At 42.8% G+C, this 16,564-nt stretch overlaps 1 protein-coding gene across 2 annotated transcripts in view; it reads right to left on the minus strand.

The window, feature by feature from the left end:
- Positions 1–3,926: 3,926 nt before the first annotated feature.
- LOC139251202 (diacylglycerol kinase theta) overlaps positions 3,927–16,564 on the minus strand; it is a 143,203-nt gene continuing 130,565 nt past the window's right edge. For both annotated transcript variants that reach the window (XM_070873175.1, XM_070873176.1), the window contains exons 21-23: positions 12,004–12,115; positions 9,710–9,862; positions 3,927–8,247 (exon numbers count right to left, since the gene is read on the minus strand). In XM_070873175.1, coding sequence (XP_070729276.1) covers positions 8,167–8,247; positions 9,710–9,862; positions 12,004–12,115 — 346 coding nt within the window. In that variant the 3' untranslated portion in view covers positions 3,927–8,166. The remainder of the gene's footprint in view (positions 8,248–9,709; positions 9,863–12,003; positions 12,116–16,564) is intronic.

The raw sequence follows: 16,564 nt of genomic DNA on the forward strand, positions 1-16,564 counted from the left end.
ACTTTGTTTTAAACAAACTTCCCCATCCCAGCATGAAAGCTGGTGAACTGGTTGTGTTTCTCCAGTTCTGTTGCTCGGAAGGTGATGACTCCAGTTACCACATCGTTTCCCCGGGACAACAGTCCTACAGTCCTAACCAAGTGGGTTTGCTATTGAACCGTGGAAAGCATCACAGCAAAGCTTAATCTCGCAGAGATAATGATCAGGAGTGTGAACTGTGACCGACTTTCCCCCTCAGTCTGGGGAACCACTGCGGTCAGAGGGTTGGAGAAGTTAAAAGAGCAGCTCTCGAGCTGCATAGTTTTAACTGGTTCAAATCTAGCATGCACTTGGGTTCCTTAAACCTTGCACCCGTGGGTGACCCTACCCTGGATAGAATTGAGCTGCTGGGATTGCAGAGTGGGAACTACCTGCTCCAGTAATGACTCCTCCTTTGCTCAATGAGAGGTGTCCCTGCTGATTTCCCCCACTCCCTGCGCTTACAGAAGCCGAGGAAATTATTCATTTTACATTTTTTCAACTAAGGCCTCCCTCAGCATGGCACCTTGGCAGAGAATGTGAGCTCGCTAATGGCTGCTTTCCAAATGCCTTCAAGTCCAACTTCTCCACAGCTTTACTGAATGTCTTAGTCATCTCAGTTGGACCCATGGTGCATTGTATTTATACTCTGAGTATCTTCTGGTTAATTGTACAGGCTTGGCTGTGGTTGTTATATCTACGACCTGCTTCTCAAGAAGGCCAAAGTAATTGAGTAAGCAATCAGTAGATTCACTGGATTTTAAAGCCCAGTATGGCTTCAGAGAACGATGCATCACTGAAGGACATTCAGCCCATCGCACCTCTGTCTCCCCAGCTCTTTCCTCATAGCCCTGAAAAGTTCTCCCTATCTCTCCTGGATTCTGAAGGATTTCTAGAATGGACAATGAGTCTAACTTGCTGCAGGGAATCCTGGTGTGGGCTGAGTTTATTGACCACTTGTTGATGAGATGTTGGTGTTTCCAAGTGTTCGGTGCAGCTTCTCTGTACAGCAACATCGACAGGTTTACCGAGACTTCCTCGGCAGCGTGACTATCGAATGCTCCCTGTTCTTCGATTTATGTGTGTGTATATAACATAATATAATATATAATATAATAGAGATCACTGTGTGATTGTTTCCTTCAGACCTGGAGTGATGGTTTAGATCCTGAGATCTGGGTCATGTACAGATTGCCCTCCAAGTATTGATGGAACTTATTGCTAATCTGTTTTCTGCCTGGATCGACTCAGCTCTTACTGACATTGGCTGCATCTGAATAAGTTTTGATATTTTTCCTGGTCAGTCATTGTGACTTGCTTGTCACAAAATGATTTGCTTAATTTCTTTCTATTTCCCCTCCCCCGGCCTGAAGGTGTCAATTCCTCGTTGGGTGCAGGTCCGCAGGTGTTTGTCCTCCAGCATCTCACCCAAGTGACCATTATTCACTGTTGGCTCACACAAGGCAGGGCCATTCAACCACGGAGTGCTGCACCCAAGCACAATCATCTTCTGGCCCAATGCCTACCCGTGTCCAGTCCCTGCCGGGGTCACGGGATAGTTATTTGGAGTAGGAACGGTGACTGAGACTCGGCTGAGATCAGCACAGAGCAAACTTCCAATCTTTGTGACTGAATAAACCAGGGCCAGTTACTTCCTCAGTTGTATCTGATTGTTTTATATAGATTTTGCTATAGACTATGTTCAAAATTCTTAATGAAATAAGATGCTTCTATACCACAATGGACTGCCAGTTATTGCCACATCCAGTTCAGATTGGGGCCTGAAGCTGGTGTTGAGGCAGTGATTGGGAGACTTGCCTTCACCTGAAATCCAGCCCAGACTGAAGCAGAGTGTGATAGAATTACATCGAATATACAGCACAGGGCCACAAGTCTGAGCTCAGCCTGTCCCTCTATTCCTTTCTCCCTCATGTACTTATCTAGGGTATCCTTAAATGTCTCATTATTGGCTAGTTTTTTTATATATATATATTTTTCCTGAACTGTATTGATTGCTTTTTAAAATATTTCCCTGTGCTGTTCTATCCCCTGGTTTGTACACATCTCCTGGATGTCTCGGGCTTATAGTATAACCTTAGGATTCTCGTAAAACCAATCTTCACTTTCACAATTTCTAACATCTGAACTATTGTTCCTGGTTATTGATAGAGATAAATGATCCTTCCCAGTCCTGGTTATCTGATCCAAGTGTAAGGGATACAAGCCCCAACATTTGATACAAACTAAGGGATAAAATACAGAGGTTTGCTTCGAATGCTATCTTGTCTTCGATTTAAATGTCTTTAATCACTTGCTGACCATTTCATGATCATCATTCTGTAATATCATTAAACTATTTATTTAAATGAAGACTTGTCATGATTTGTATGTTCAATTCCATTTCATCTGGGTCCCGAACATTTGGCGACACCAGTGGATTTTCACCGTGAACCTGCATACGGCTCTCATTGTTCTAACGAAGGGTCATCGACCTGAAACGTTAACTCTGTTTCTCTCTCCACAGATGCTGCCTGACCTGCTGAGATTTCCAGCATTTTCTGTTTTTATTTCAGATTTCCAACATCTGCAGTATTTTGTTTTTATATAAATACGAGGCCTCCTTTATTGGCAACTTTACTGTCGGCCGCAGCTAACCGTTAAAATAATTCCAGGACCGGAGATTTATGTTGGGATGAAGTAAAAATGTGAATGTCCAGAGTTTGTGCTGATGGGATGACGTTAACTTGCCATGAATTCTGGGGCAATTTTGTTCTCTAATTAAAAATGACTATATTCAAATTTAAGCTGGGAAACGGACTGTATTTTCATGAAGCAGCTAAATCAGGAAAACTGGTGGCAGTAAGTACGCAGTTAAATTCCCCACTAAAAGTTAGGCCCAAAGGGATTAGGAGTAACTGGAGTTTTAAGCCTGAAAAACTAATTTTAATTTTGTGCAGTGTGACGTTTGTTCAGTTTAATTAAAATAATTTAAGAAACTGTTCAAAAAATGTTTTTGTAGTTTAAAAAAAATTTGTCCATCTTTATTTCAGGTTTGTCATTTCCTGTGTGATAGTCTCAAACTTTGTTTTTCTCTAACTATTTAAAAACATTTTAGAAATTTAAACTTATTTGCTGTCTGTGAGGATTCTGTCTTTTGATTGGCTGCTTAGACAGCCTAATGATGTCACAGCAGTTCACATCAGGGCTTCCCTATTAAGTTCTGTTGAATTGAATTCAAGATTGGAAAATCTGAAGTTCTCGACAGTGATTGTGAGATCCTTGTGTGGAGCGAATTCGGGGTCAGCCGAGAACACCTTCGTTTCACTGGCCACATATTCCGGGAGGCCAATATTCATTTTAAAGCAGGTTATGCAGTGGCTCAGAAAAATTAAAGTTCCGTATATCCCTAGTGTGTTTGTAATTAAACTGAGTTTAACTCCCCTGCTCTTCAAAATAGTGCCATGGGGTCTTTTACATCCACCTGAGAGAGCAGACAGGGTCAGCACCTCTGACATGTAGCACTCCCTTAGCACTGCACTGGAATGTCAGTCGAGCTTTAGTGCTCAAGTCCGAGTGGGACTTGAACCCACAATCTTCTGACTGACAAGGCGAGAGTGTTACCCACTGAGCCACAGCTCAGTCTGTTCCCTTATCTCTCTCACGATGCTTTCAAATACTGTTCCACGTTGGAAGACACTCCGGTCTACAATGTGATGGTTCAGCCTGTGCCCATTTTTGCCCCAAGGCCAATTCTCACTGAAAAGGCATGGAGGTTCTGCCAGGTTGGCAGTGGTTCCGGTGTCTGGGAAGTAAACTGATGCTATAAGTTTCAGGCAGTATATAGTTGAAGATTCAATATGTACAGTAGACCTGCTGCATATTCACTTTTTATAAAACGACAAACACAATTTCACAGAAATTCCCAGTTTTATGTAGTTGATGTTATTCTTTCTATAGGTTTTTTCATTGAACACAGAATTACATTGAAAGAAGTGATTATATGTGACACTCAGTGCAAATTTTTACAACCCATTTACCCTATCATTTCAAAATATACACAACTGATGTAATTCACATCAAATGCTGGAAACTGGAGCAGGGAGTGGGTGGAATGACAAGTGTTGGTCAATACGTTTACAGTACGCGAGCCACATTGAACACAACACATTGTGAGCAGGAAACATTACACGAGGCAAACTAAACAAAATCATTGTCACAGGTAAGCCATCAGAAGCGTTCTCTCGAACAGTCAGTGATACTCGCTCGACTTTAACACCAAAACTCAATAAGTCTGTAAAATGGATCCCAGCAGCTTAAGGAAACCAGGAATTTGTTACCAACTGAACCGGAAATTACTTATTTCCCTGCCCTGTGATTATTTGTGTTCACAAACCACTTTGATTAGAGGATTGATCTGTTTAACCATTTCCTATTTTGTTTGAAGTGTAATTCAGTGTAACTTACTCTAATCCCACTGATGGGGCTCTGCAGAAAACAGACAAATAAATGGTTATTACCGCTTCTTTGTAAAATGTGACATAACATTCAAATTCCACAGCTACCCACCGGACACAAACTTTATAAAACAATCATCACCGGATAATGATAACGAGCCCCCATTTCCAACAGCAGCATCTGCCACAATGTAGAAACAGAGCTTTGTATTTTTGGTTTAATGCTGGACCACAATCAAGAGCAACCTTATGTTGATGCAAAAATCTCAATACTGAAGCCTACCCCAACTTTGGAGGTGGTGAGTCATTCTGCTGCCCAAGCGACGGAAAGCAGTCAGATCAGTCCTGAAATAGCACCTGGGTGACCTGCTGAGACAGACTGACTCACTTGCTTTCTTCACTTGAGGCCTTTTCAATGACTGGTGACCCAGCTGAGTAGGCGTCAGCCACATGATGTTATAAGTTTGGCATTTTGTTTATAACTTCACTTATGCCAAGTAGCAATCTCATCCAGGAAGCCAGCAACCACTAACAAGGCGCTAACCAAAATTGCTGACTGCTATACAGCCTAAACTACACACTTCAACAGCATTGGCCAACAGGCGAGTTCCCAAGTTTTTATTTAGTCTGTACTATATTAATCCTGGTTAAAATGCCCCATTCCCTTCAGTCATGTAATCTGTAAATCAAAAGGAGTTTTTAGTGAAATTGTAAAACAACGCAGTGGGATCATACACAGCTTGAATAGAGAGAGCTGCCTCTTCGTCAGTAAAAGAATGAAACATTTGTTTCCCCTCTGCCTGAAAGACTTTGAGATAAATAAATAGCCAATATACAAAATCAAATTGTGATTTGTTAAGTATGTGGTTACAAAAATGTGTTGCATTCCTGACTGTTATAAACTAGCAAACCGATCACTATCTCTGCCTGCATCTACAAAAATGTACTTTTTAATAAAAAAAAGTTGCTACACAAATATTCCCAGGAAACTAAAAACATTAGCGAGTATCAATCCACAAAGCTTTAAACAGCATAAAAAATAAAACTGGCCTCTCAAATCAAAAGCACAAATATATAATCAATATTTTTCAAAAGGCATGAGCATTATCAAAATACAACTCTAGAATTTCAAAATGTAAACATTTTGGGCCCTAGCCAGTTTCCTGTTCCCCCATGGCTGCTGTTCCGAGTCAGGAGAAGCTGTGCCACAGAAAAACTTTGTCAAAGGAACACCTCAATCTCTTGGACGACTCCTCATGGCTGCTGTGGAAAGTTTGTAAAGCATTTTTTTTTAAACTGGATTTAGTTTGAACTGTTAATTAGGATTAACCACTCCAGTAATACCCAGCAAAGGAGTTCATTCTAATTCATTTAAATATATACACGAAAATTCATAGAAGCGAGAGGGGAAAATGAAGAAATCATTCAAATGTACAAGTTTTAAAATTAAACCAATTTCACTGGGGACGATACCACAGTCCGTAGTGTATCAAACCCCATTCATGAGATTTAGATGAAAATCTATTAACGTCCTTTCCGACAGCTGAGCAAACCTAAATTAAGGCGAGTGCAGAATCTGGAGCTAAACTAAATGGTTGTAAGGAATCGAGTGTATTAGTGTAGATAGAGGTGTACCTGACTAAACTGAATGAATAGGATTGGGTTATTGGTATTATAGTCTGACTATAGTTTAATGTGAATGTTAATTGTGGTAGTGGTGAGATGTCTCACTGATGTACTGCTAGTGCCAACATGGCAGGTTTGTGCTCAAAGCTCCTAAACTGAATGTTAGTCTGAATTCTGCTAACACACAGATAGTCAGAAATGTGGAACCTTTGATGCTATATCACTATGTTTCCTGTCACTGGCTCTTTGTTCCTTGTGAACAGGAAGCCAAACATTAGCTTTTCCAAATGACATCTTGGGTGCTACTATCTGCATTGATTCAGATTCCCGAGTGAACAATGAACCTTGTAAGATCAATATATGCTCACTAATACTCTGGCTACAATATTGGCAGCAGAAGAAGTTGCCTTTCGTTTACTAACACTGTGTTTCACTGGCAAATCCCTATGTCAGTAAAGGTTCCAATATCACGGTCCTCATTTCGTAAAGGGATAACCGGTGAGGTCTCTCAGTAAAAGTAACCAGTGAGGTTCTCACTCAGTAAATGTGTAATTAACGAGATCCTCGGTCAGGAAGGGTGTAACTAGCAAGGTTCTAGTCAGTCAATAATAGAAATGGGTTTGTATGGCATATTTCACTCAACGGATGTTGTAGATACTATGTGGTATTTGTAAAGCTACACCATTGACACCATCCAACTTGAATACATGTAAGGTAAATTATCCCCTTAACTATTGATAAGAGTGGCACTTGATTATAAAGCAGTGAACAGTAAGGCAGGTCTGGCCATAATACTGATCACTGATCTGCTACATGCCAGTGGAAAAAGGAAACTTTGGCTATAAAGAACGAGTAAAACTCATCTCCATCACAGACCATCTTGTTTCTACACTTGTCAAAGGCTCGGGCGGGATTAGTTAACAATTTGTGATTGGGGACGTGACATCAGAGGAGAACCGTTGAAATTATCACTGACAACATTGGAAAATTAAGCATGTAAAAAATCCTCAGGTGAGGCACAGAATGTTTTGCTGATCGGAATGATTACTTTTGATGTGATTTTTATGCTCTAATTATAACACTGGAGAAAACTTAGGGTTCCATTAAATTGGAATAGATCTGAAATCCTTACATCGGCAAGGGGCAGAGTTGGCTGCACACTTTCAGGATAATTTGCCATTTTACTAGTTTTTTAATAAACGTATTATGAACAGTGTGCGTGTTAAATCCATCTTTTCTTTAAAGGATTACATTAATGTCCAGTCACAATCGTGTGGATCTGCATCCATGTGTTAATATATCCCTGAATGTTCCATCACCCACAAACATAAATATTATTTCTGCATAAACTATTTTTTCTCTAAAACATTTCTCTTCCAAAGCACACTGTAGCCGTGCTACTTAAGACCAACATTAATACGTTCAAACATATCATTGGTTTTATCTGCTCACTGCATGAACTTAAAGAGGTAAACAAATACTCTGAACTTGGAATGTCTTGCTGCTGGAAGATGTCAGCTGTGAATATTGTAAGAATTTTATAATCTTTTAAAGGGATGATGTCTGGGTCTGGATTACACCAGTTTGAGAACTGATTTGGGAAATATTTCCAGCGGTAGCAGCTTGGAATACGCATGTTAACCCAGCCCCTTGAACAACATGACAGCTCAGCGTGTCATGGCACAAAGTGGAGGAGGTCAGAGAAAACAGTTGCTCATTTCAAAGTCCAATTCAGTGCAGAACAGGCCCCTAAAGTGGGAAAGATCGAGGCACTTTCTGTACACACATCGAAGGTGCATCTCCATTTATCGATAACAATTCTACTGTCCCGTTTACTGAACAAGGAGAAATATTTTGGCTAAATCACTTAATTGTTAAATCAGATCGGAATGTGAGACCACTGTGTTGGGATATCAGACAAATAACTATCCAGTCAAAACGAGCAAATAAATGTCAGAAAATAGTACAATGCAAACTAGCAAACGCTTAAAATGATTCAGCAAATAGTCTCTTGCTGTTGGTGCTCACGCAGTAGGTCATTTCCAAGTTGTTGCTGCCACATCATTTCTCAGTTTCCCATTTCCAATGAATCTTTGAAACTCCCTGTTTGCTTCTTCTGTTTCTGTTTACATTTTTTCAACATGTGAACCTGAAAAACGTAAAAACCAGGAGCTCACAACAGGCGGGAAATGGAACCAAACCAATGGCGCTGGTGCTGAAGAAACGCGAATATGCTTCCCTCCCGCAGGATGTGACATTGTTATCCCGAGCATTGCACAGATTTTAGATCAATACATCTCTCGCCAGAGTATCTGCACTTGGAAGTTTTGATATATCTGGGTGAAACTATTGTTTTCTTCCCATAAATCACTTTGAGCACATCTATATTAAGAGTGTCAGTTATTGTTCTCTGAGTATAGGTGTACTCAATGTGACCAAATAGCTGAACACCCATCATCACACTTAATTGAGATAAAGCAGCAAGTTTTGGAGGTATCGATGTATTGGGACATTTTTAGTCTGGTCAACACAGAACTCCAGAACTGGCAGACTTACTTCTGCAGCATTAAGACTGCTTCCAATCTACAAAAGAAATTAAAAGCAGTGCGTTAAATCTGTCCTCCCAATTTACCCTCAATCTCATAACTCGCAGAGAAACGACTGCTCTTTGCCCCTTGAACCCCTTCCTGATTGAAGGGGACCTGACAAACTTGGGATTTGCAATATATCTCATCCAAACATCCCAGCAAAGCATCCCAGCAAAATATCTCATCAGAATGTCCATCTGCAAAAAGAAATGCATCATCATTTGCATCCGATTATTCTCACTGCAGCATCACACAGCCGGCCAATCAGCTTCATTGCAGCGTCACACAGCCAGCCAATCAGCTTCACAGGACACCGTCACACAGACGGCCAATCAGCTTCACAGGACACCGTCACACAGACGACCAATCAGCTTCATTGCAGCGTCACGCAGATTAAATGCGAGAGATTTCGGACAGAGAACAGCAGAACTATTTTTACACAATTTCAATGGTTAATTCCTTTAACCAGCCTTCCATTCTTGTTCCAATCTATAGACAATCTAACCTTGGTATCAACGAACCATCACCTCCAGATTTACCTGAAATTCCTACTATTTTTAGTCATGATCATATTCTGAAATTTGGACATAAGAACATAAGAAATAGGAACAGGAGTTGGCCATTCGGCCCCTCGAGCCTGCTCCGCCATTTAATACGATCATGGCTGATCTGATCATGGACTCAGCTCCACTTCCCCGCCCGCTCCCTTATCGCTCAAATATCTGTCTATCTCCACCTTAAATATATTCAATGACCCAGCCTCCACAGCTCTCTGGGGCAGAGAATTCCACAGATTTACAACCCTCTGAGAGAAGAAATTCCTCCTCATCTCAGTTTTAAATGGGCGGCCCCTTATTCTGAGACTATGCCCCCTATGAGTGGAAATATCCTCTCTGCATCCACCTTGTCAAGCCCCCTCATTATCTTATATAACCTTCACCTAAGTTTTCTTAATGAAACAAAAGTGCAGCACGTTCCTTCAATGACGGTTCCTTCTCTAGCCCGTGCCTCTGACCTACGTACCTTGGGCCCAACGGCAGATATGATGATGTATCCTGGTGACTGCACCCATGGTTCCCCGTCTACTTGCACAGGAATTGACTTTAGCAGCGTGACACGGAAATAGGTCCCCTGGGCGATACGGATGCCAGACCGTAACCCGCCTTGCACCTGGCCCTAAACATTGAGAAGACACATCATTAATGTATAAAAACATACAGGGCTATTTCCTGAACCTCACGGCCAATAGCCACAAACAAACATTTTCTCAGCAGTTTCTCATATTTAGCATATTCTTGCTGTCAGAGATGTAACACAACAGAAATATATAAAGCTGGCATGTTAAAGGCTACACGAGGGAAGATTTCCTCACTCTCCAAACATGCTTCAAGGGAAGAATCCTAGTGTGGAGATCTGTGTGGGAAGGTGAGTGAAGATCCTCCCAAGACCGTGAGTTTGTTTCTAACTGTGCTCCACATTCTGTAGACTTACGAAGGAAACACAGACTTTGATGGTAACTGAGACTGAGGTTTGGGAGAAGTCTTTCTGTAGAGACCCCTTCCAGGGACTGACAGAGAGATCATTTCTATACTTTATAATTCCTGCACACAATGGCAACCTAAGTGTTTTCTGAACTATTTGTCAGGCAAGTATAAAACGCAGGAGGCTGTTATAAAAAGGAGAAACAACATAGCAAATAGGAGCAGGAGTCGGCCATCTGGCCCCTCGAGCCTGCTCCGCCATTCAATAATGACCATGTCTGATCTTCAACCTCAACTCCACTTTCCCGCCCAATCCCCATATCCCTTAATTCCCTTTGTTCCTCCAAATTTAGCGACCTCCGTCATGAATATATTCAATGACTGAGCATCCACAGCCCTCTGGGGTAGAGAATTCAAAAGATTCACCACCCTTTGAGTGAAGAAGTTTCTCCTCATCTCAGTCTTAAATGGCCAAATCCTTATTCTGAGACTATGACGTATTCTAGACTCCCCAGCCAGGGGGAACATTTTCTCAGCATTAACCCTGACAAGTCCCTTAAGAATGTTATAGTTTCAATGAGATCACCTCTCATTCTTCTAAACTCTAGGGAATACAGGCCGAGCCGACTCAATTTCTCCTCATAGGACAATCCCCACATCCCAGGAACCAGTCTGATGAACCTTCATTGCACTCCCTCTGGCAAGTATGTCTTGTGAGGTCTCACCAATGCCCTGTATAATTGTAGTAAGACTTCCTTACTCTTATACTGTAACCCCTTTGTAATAAAAGCTAAGATACCATGCATTTCTTTTGTGCCTTATCCTGTCGTTAGAATCTCTCACACTATGTATGATATCATACAAATGCCACAGTTACAAAGCCTGCGGCTGCTCCTACTGCTTTGTGCCAGAATCTGTGTGTTGTGCTTGACCTGAACATGAATGAATTATTTTCTAAAAGGAACCGATGTCTATGACTACTTAGTAATATCCATGGCTGCTCTTGTAGCTACAAGTGCCCAGCAGAGGGATCACAAGCTGTGAGCGATATCCTCAATATTGGCTCACTTTCCCAGCCAAAGGGTGAATGATTAAAAAACAAAACCTCAAAACACACAAAGAATTGTTTCCCACTGAAACAAGCCGCGGGATTGCAGTGTAATTATACAGAACATCAAATAACTGGATCACGCCACTGGGACAACATCCTTTCACCAGCTCGGAGCCGTACAGATTTAATGCGCTAATTTACTTACATCTCTGATGCAATTCTCGACAGGACTCTGCTTTTTATAAAATGCATCTTCAGCCAGAAATTAAACAATAAAATGCTTTCTGCTTGAGGAAAGAACTTTGCCATCTGTTCGTCTTATCCTCAAATAAGCAGGGCCTGGTAGGTCCAGTGAGGATGAGCAGGATGGCTATCCTGGGCCATTTCCAGCAGCATTTTCTGACTGATTGGTGTTCCAGATTCTGCTTTGGGGGGGAGGGGAGCTGGGGTTGGTTTGTGGGGAGAAACTTGTCATGCCTGTATCGGTTGGCCTGTGATTGGCACGGAGCTCAGAGCCAGGTGTGTTGGGCAGTCCCTGCCTGATTCCTACTGTGGCACAAATCGAACCCGACTTTCACTCCTTGCCCTGACCTTTGCCTCTGGGGAACTGGACATTCCTTGAGCACAAGGGTTAGAAAAAGCAGCCCGAGAGAGTTTGAAATTTGACTCATCTGGATAGTTGACTAAGTCCATTTTTGACAATTTATCTTTGGACAAGTAAACATCATTTCTCAGATACAGTTTTTTTTTGCATTTAATAGAATTTCTGTAAGTGTCACATTTACCATGTGAACCACACCAGTGACTCCGACAACTTCCAGCATTCCGTCATCCATCCGGGGTTTGTCAAAACGAGCATCATTCTCCGAGCCCCACAGGTCGGCCCCAGACCCCCAGCTGCCAATCATGACACAAGCAGATCATTAACATCTTCCAATTGCTGAAATACAACATCTCTCATGGCTTCTATGTGTAAACATACTGAGCTCAATATATACCGAACTTTCAAAGGTTACCATCCGACAGAAACACTAACATTTGGTAAAGGTTACAAAGGCAGATAGGGAAAGGGTGACCATCAGGCACAGCAGGAGTAGGAAGGCAGTGCAGGGGTCCCCTGCGGTCATCTCCCTCCAAAACAGATACACCACTTTGAGTACTGTTGGGGGAGATGGCTCATCAGGGAAAGGCAGCAGCAGCCAAGTTTATGGCACTATGGGTGGCTCTGATGCACAGGGCAGGAAAAAGAGTGGGAGAGCGATAGTGATAGGGGATTCAATTGTAAGGGGAATAGATAGGCGTTTCTGCGGCCGCAACCGAGACTCCAGGATGCTATGTTGCCTCCCTAGTGCAAGGGTCAAGGATGTCTCGGAGCGGGTGCAGGGCATTCTGGAGGGGAAGAGTGAACAGCCAGTTGTCGTGGTGCATATAGGTACCAACGATATAGGTAAAAAACGGGATGAGGTCCTTCAAGCTGAATTTAGGGAGCTAGGAGTTAAATTAAAAAGTAGGACCTCAAAGGTAGTAATCTCAGGATTGCTACCAGTGCCACGTGCTAATCAGAGTAGGAATCGCAGGATAGCTCAGATGAATACGTGGCTTGAGGAATGGTGCAAGAGGGAGGGATTCAAATTCCTGGGAAGTTGGAACCGGTTCTGGGGGAGGTGGGACCAGTACAAACCGGATGGTCAGCACCTGGGCAGGACCGGAACCGATGTCCTAGGAGGAGTGTTTGCTAGTGCTGTTAGGGAGGGTTTAAACTAATATGGCAGGGGGATGGGAACCTATGCAGGGAGACAGGGGGAAGTAAAATGGGGTCAGAAGCAAAAGGTAGAAAGCAGGTAAGGAAAGGTGGAGGGCAGAGAAACCCAAGGCAAAAATCAAAAAGGGCCACATTACAACATAATTCTAAAAGGGCAAAGAATGTTAAAAAAAACAAGCCTGAAGGCTCTATGTCTCAATGCGAGGAGCATTCATAATAAGGTGGATGAATTAACTGCGAAGATAGCTGTTAACGGATATGATGTAATTGGGATTACAGAGACATGGCTTCAGGGTGACCAAGGCTGGGAACTCAACATCCAAGGGTATTCAATAGTCAGGAAGGATAGACAGAAAGGAAAAGGAGGTGGGGTAGTGTTGCTGGTTAAAGAGGAGATTAGCACAATAGTAAGGAAGGACATTAGCTTGGATGATGTGGAATCGGTATGGGTGGAGCTGCGGAACGCCAAAGGGCAGAAAACACTAGTGGGAGTTGTGTACAGACCACCAAACAGTAGTAGTGAAGTTGTGGATGGCATCAAACAGGAAATTAGGGATGCATGCAATAAAGGTACAGCAGGATTTCCTGGAGTGTATTAGGGATGGTTTTCTAGACTAATATGTCGAGGAACCAACTAGAGAGCTGGCCATCCTAGACTGGGTGGTGTTTAATGAGAAAGGACTAATTAGAAATCTTGTTGTGTGAGGCTCCTTGGCGAAGAGTGACCATAATATGGTAGAATTCTTTATTAAGATGGAGAGTGACACAGTTAATTCAGAAACTAGGGTCCTGAACTTAAGGAAAGGTAACTTCGATGGTATGAAACGTGAATTGGCTAGGATAGACTGGCAAATGATACTTAAAGGGCTGACAGTGGATAGGCAATGGCAAACATTTAAAGATCACATGGATGAACTTCCACAATTGTACATCCCTGTCTGGAGTAAAAATAAAACGGGGAAGGTGGCTCAACCATGGCTAACAAGGGAAATTAAGGATAGTGTTAAATCCAAGGAAGTGGCATATAAATTGGCCAGAAAAAGCAGCAACCCTGAGGACTGGGAGAAATTTAGAATTCAGCAGAGGAGGACAAAGGGTTTAATTAGGAGGAGGAAAATAGAGTATGAGAGGAAACTTGCCGGAAACATAAAAACTGACTGCAAAGGCTTCTATAGATATGTGGAGAGAAAGATTAGTGAAGACAAATGTAGGTCCCTTGCAGTGAGAATCAGGTGAATTTATAATGGGGAACAAAGAAATGGCAGACCAACTGAACAAATACTTTGGTTCTGTCTTCACGAAGGAAGACACAAATAACCTTCCGGAAATACTAGGGGACCGAGGGTCTAGTGAGAAGGAAGAACTGAAGGAAATCCTTATTAGTCAGGAAATTGTGTTAGGTAAATTGATGAGATTGAAGGCCAATAAATCCCCAGGACCTGATAGTCTGTATCCTTGAGCACTTAAGGAAGTGGCCCTAGAAATAGTGGATGCAATGGTGATCATTTTCCAACATTCTGTAGACTCTGGATCAGTTCCTATGGACTGGAGGGTAGCTAATGTAGCCCCACTTTTAAAAAAAGGAGGGAGAGAGAAAACAGGGAATTATAGACCGATTAGCCTGACATCGGTAGTGGGGAAAATATTGGAATCAATTATTAAAGATGTAATAGCAGCGCATTTGGAAAGCAGTGATAGGATCGGTCCAAGTCAGCATGGATTTATGAAAGGGAAATCATGCTTGTCAAATCTTCTGGAATTTTTTGAGAATGTAACTAGTAGAGTGGGCAAGGGAGAACCAGTGGATGTGGTATATTTGGACTTTCAAAAGTTTTGACAAGGTTCCACACAAGTGATTAGTGTGCAAAATTAAACCACATGGTATTGGGGGTAATGTACTGACGTGGATAGAGAACTGGTTGGCAGACAGGAAGCAAAGAGTAGGAATAAACGGGTCCTTTTCAGAATGGCAGGCAGTGACTAGTGGGGTACCGCAAGGTTCAGTGCTGGGACCCCAGCTATTAATAATATACATTAATGATTTAGACGAAGGAATTGAATGTAATATCTCCAAGTTTGCAGATGACACTAAGCTGTGTGGCAGTGTGAGCTGTGAGGAGGATGTTAAGAGGCTGCAGGGTGACTTGGACAGGTTAGGTGAGTGGGCAAATGCATGGCAGATGCAATATAATCTGGATAAATGTGAGGTTATCTACTTTGGTGGCAAAAACAGGAAGGCAGAATATTATCTGAATGGTGACAGATTAGGAAAAGGGGAGGTGCAACGAGACCTGGGTGTCATGGTACATCAGTCATTGAAAATTGGCATGCAGGTACAGCAGGCGGTGAAGAAGGCAAATGGCATGTTGGCCTTCATAGCTAGGGGATTTGAGTATAGGAGCAGGGAGGTCTTACTGCTGTTGTACAGGGCCTTGGAATATTGTGTTCAGTTTTGGTCTCCTAATGTGAGGAAGGACATTCTTGCTCTTGAGGGAGTGCAACGAAGGTTCACCAGACTGATTCCCGGGATGGCAGGACTGACATAGGAGGAGAGACTGGATCGACTGGGCCTGTATCCACTGGAATTTAGAAGAATAAGAGGGGATCTCATAGAAACATATAAAATTCTGACGGACTGGACAGGTTAGATGCAGGAAGAATGTTCCCGATGTTGGGGAAGTCCAGAACCAGGGAACATAGTCTAAGGATAAGGGGCAAGCCATTTAGGACTGAGATGAGGAGAAACTTCTTCACTCAGAGAATTGTGAACCTTTGGAATTCTCTACCACCGAAAGTTGTAGAGGTCAGTTCGTTAGATATATTCAAAAGGGAGTTAGATGTGGCCCTTATGGCTAAAGGGATCAAGGGGTATGGAGAGAAAGCAGGAATAGGGTACTGAGGTGCATGATCAGCCATGATTATATTGAATGGTGGTACAGGCTCGAAGGGCTGAATGGCCTACTCCTGTACCTTTTTTCTATGTTTCTAGAAACACATCTTTGTACACAGTACTGGTAATTTAGCCCAATGCAGCATCCCCACTGACACCTGGGAGTCCCTGGCCAAAGACCGCCCTAAGTGGAGGAAGTGCATCCGGGAGGGTGCTGAGCACCTCGAGTCTCATCGCCGAGAGCATGCAGAAACCAAGCGCAGGCAGCGGAAGGAGTGTGCGGCAAACCTGTCCCACCTTCCCCTTCCCTCAACCACTGTCTGTCCCACCCTCCCCTTCCCTCAACCACTGTCTGTCCCACCCTCCCCTTCCCTCAACCACTGTCTGTCCCACCCTCCCCTTCCCTCAACCACTGTCTGTCCCACCTGTGACAGAGACTGTGGTTCTCGTATTGGACTGTTCATCCACCTAAAGACCCATTTTAAGAGTGGAAGCAAGTCTTCCTCGATTCCAAGGGACTGCCTCTGATGATAAGTCAGAGCTGAACATTCAGGCTTTCGAGTATCTCCTGGATGTCCTCTCTCCTCGCTGCTGTTGTCTAAATGCGGAATGTAGGCTGAACGAGAATCCGAGTTTCGAGCAAGAATACTTTTCAAAGCAGCTTTTTCACAAAAGCTTGCGACTCCTGGAGTTG

This window comes from Pristiophorus japonicus, chromosome 2 (assembly GCF_044704955.1).
Source record: "Pristiophorus japonicus isolate sPriJap1 chromosome 2, sPriJap1.hap1, whole genome shotgun sequence".
In the NCBI taxonomy this organism is placed as follows: Eukaryota; Metazoa; Chordata; class Chondrichthyes; family Pristiophoridae; genus Pristiophorus; species Pristiophorus japonicus.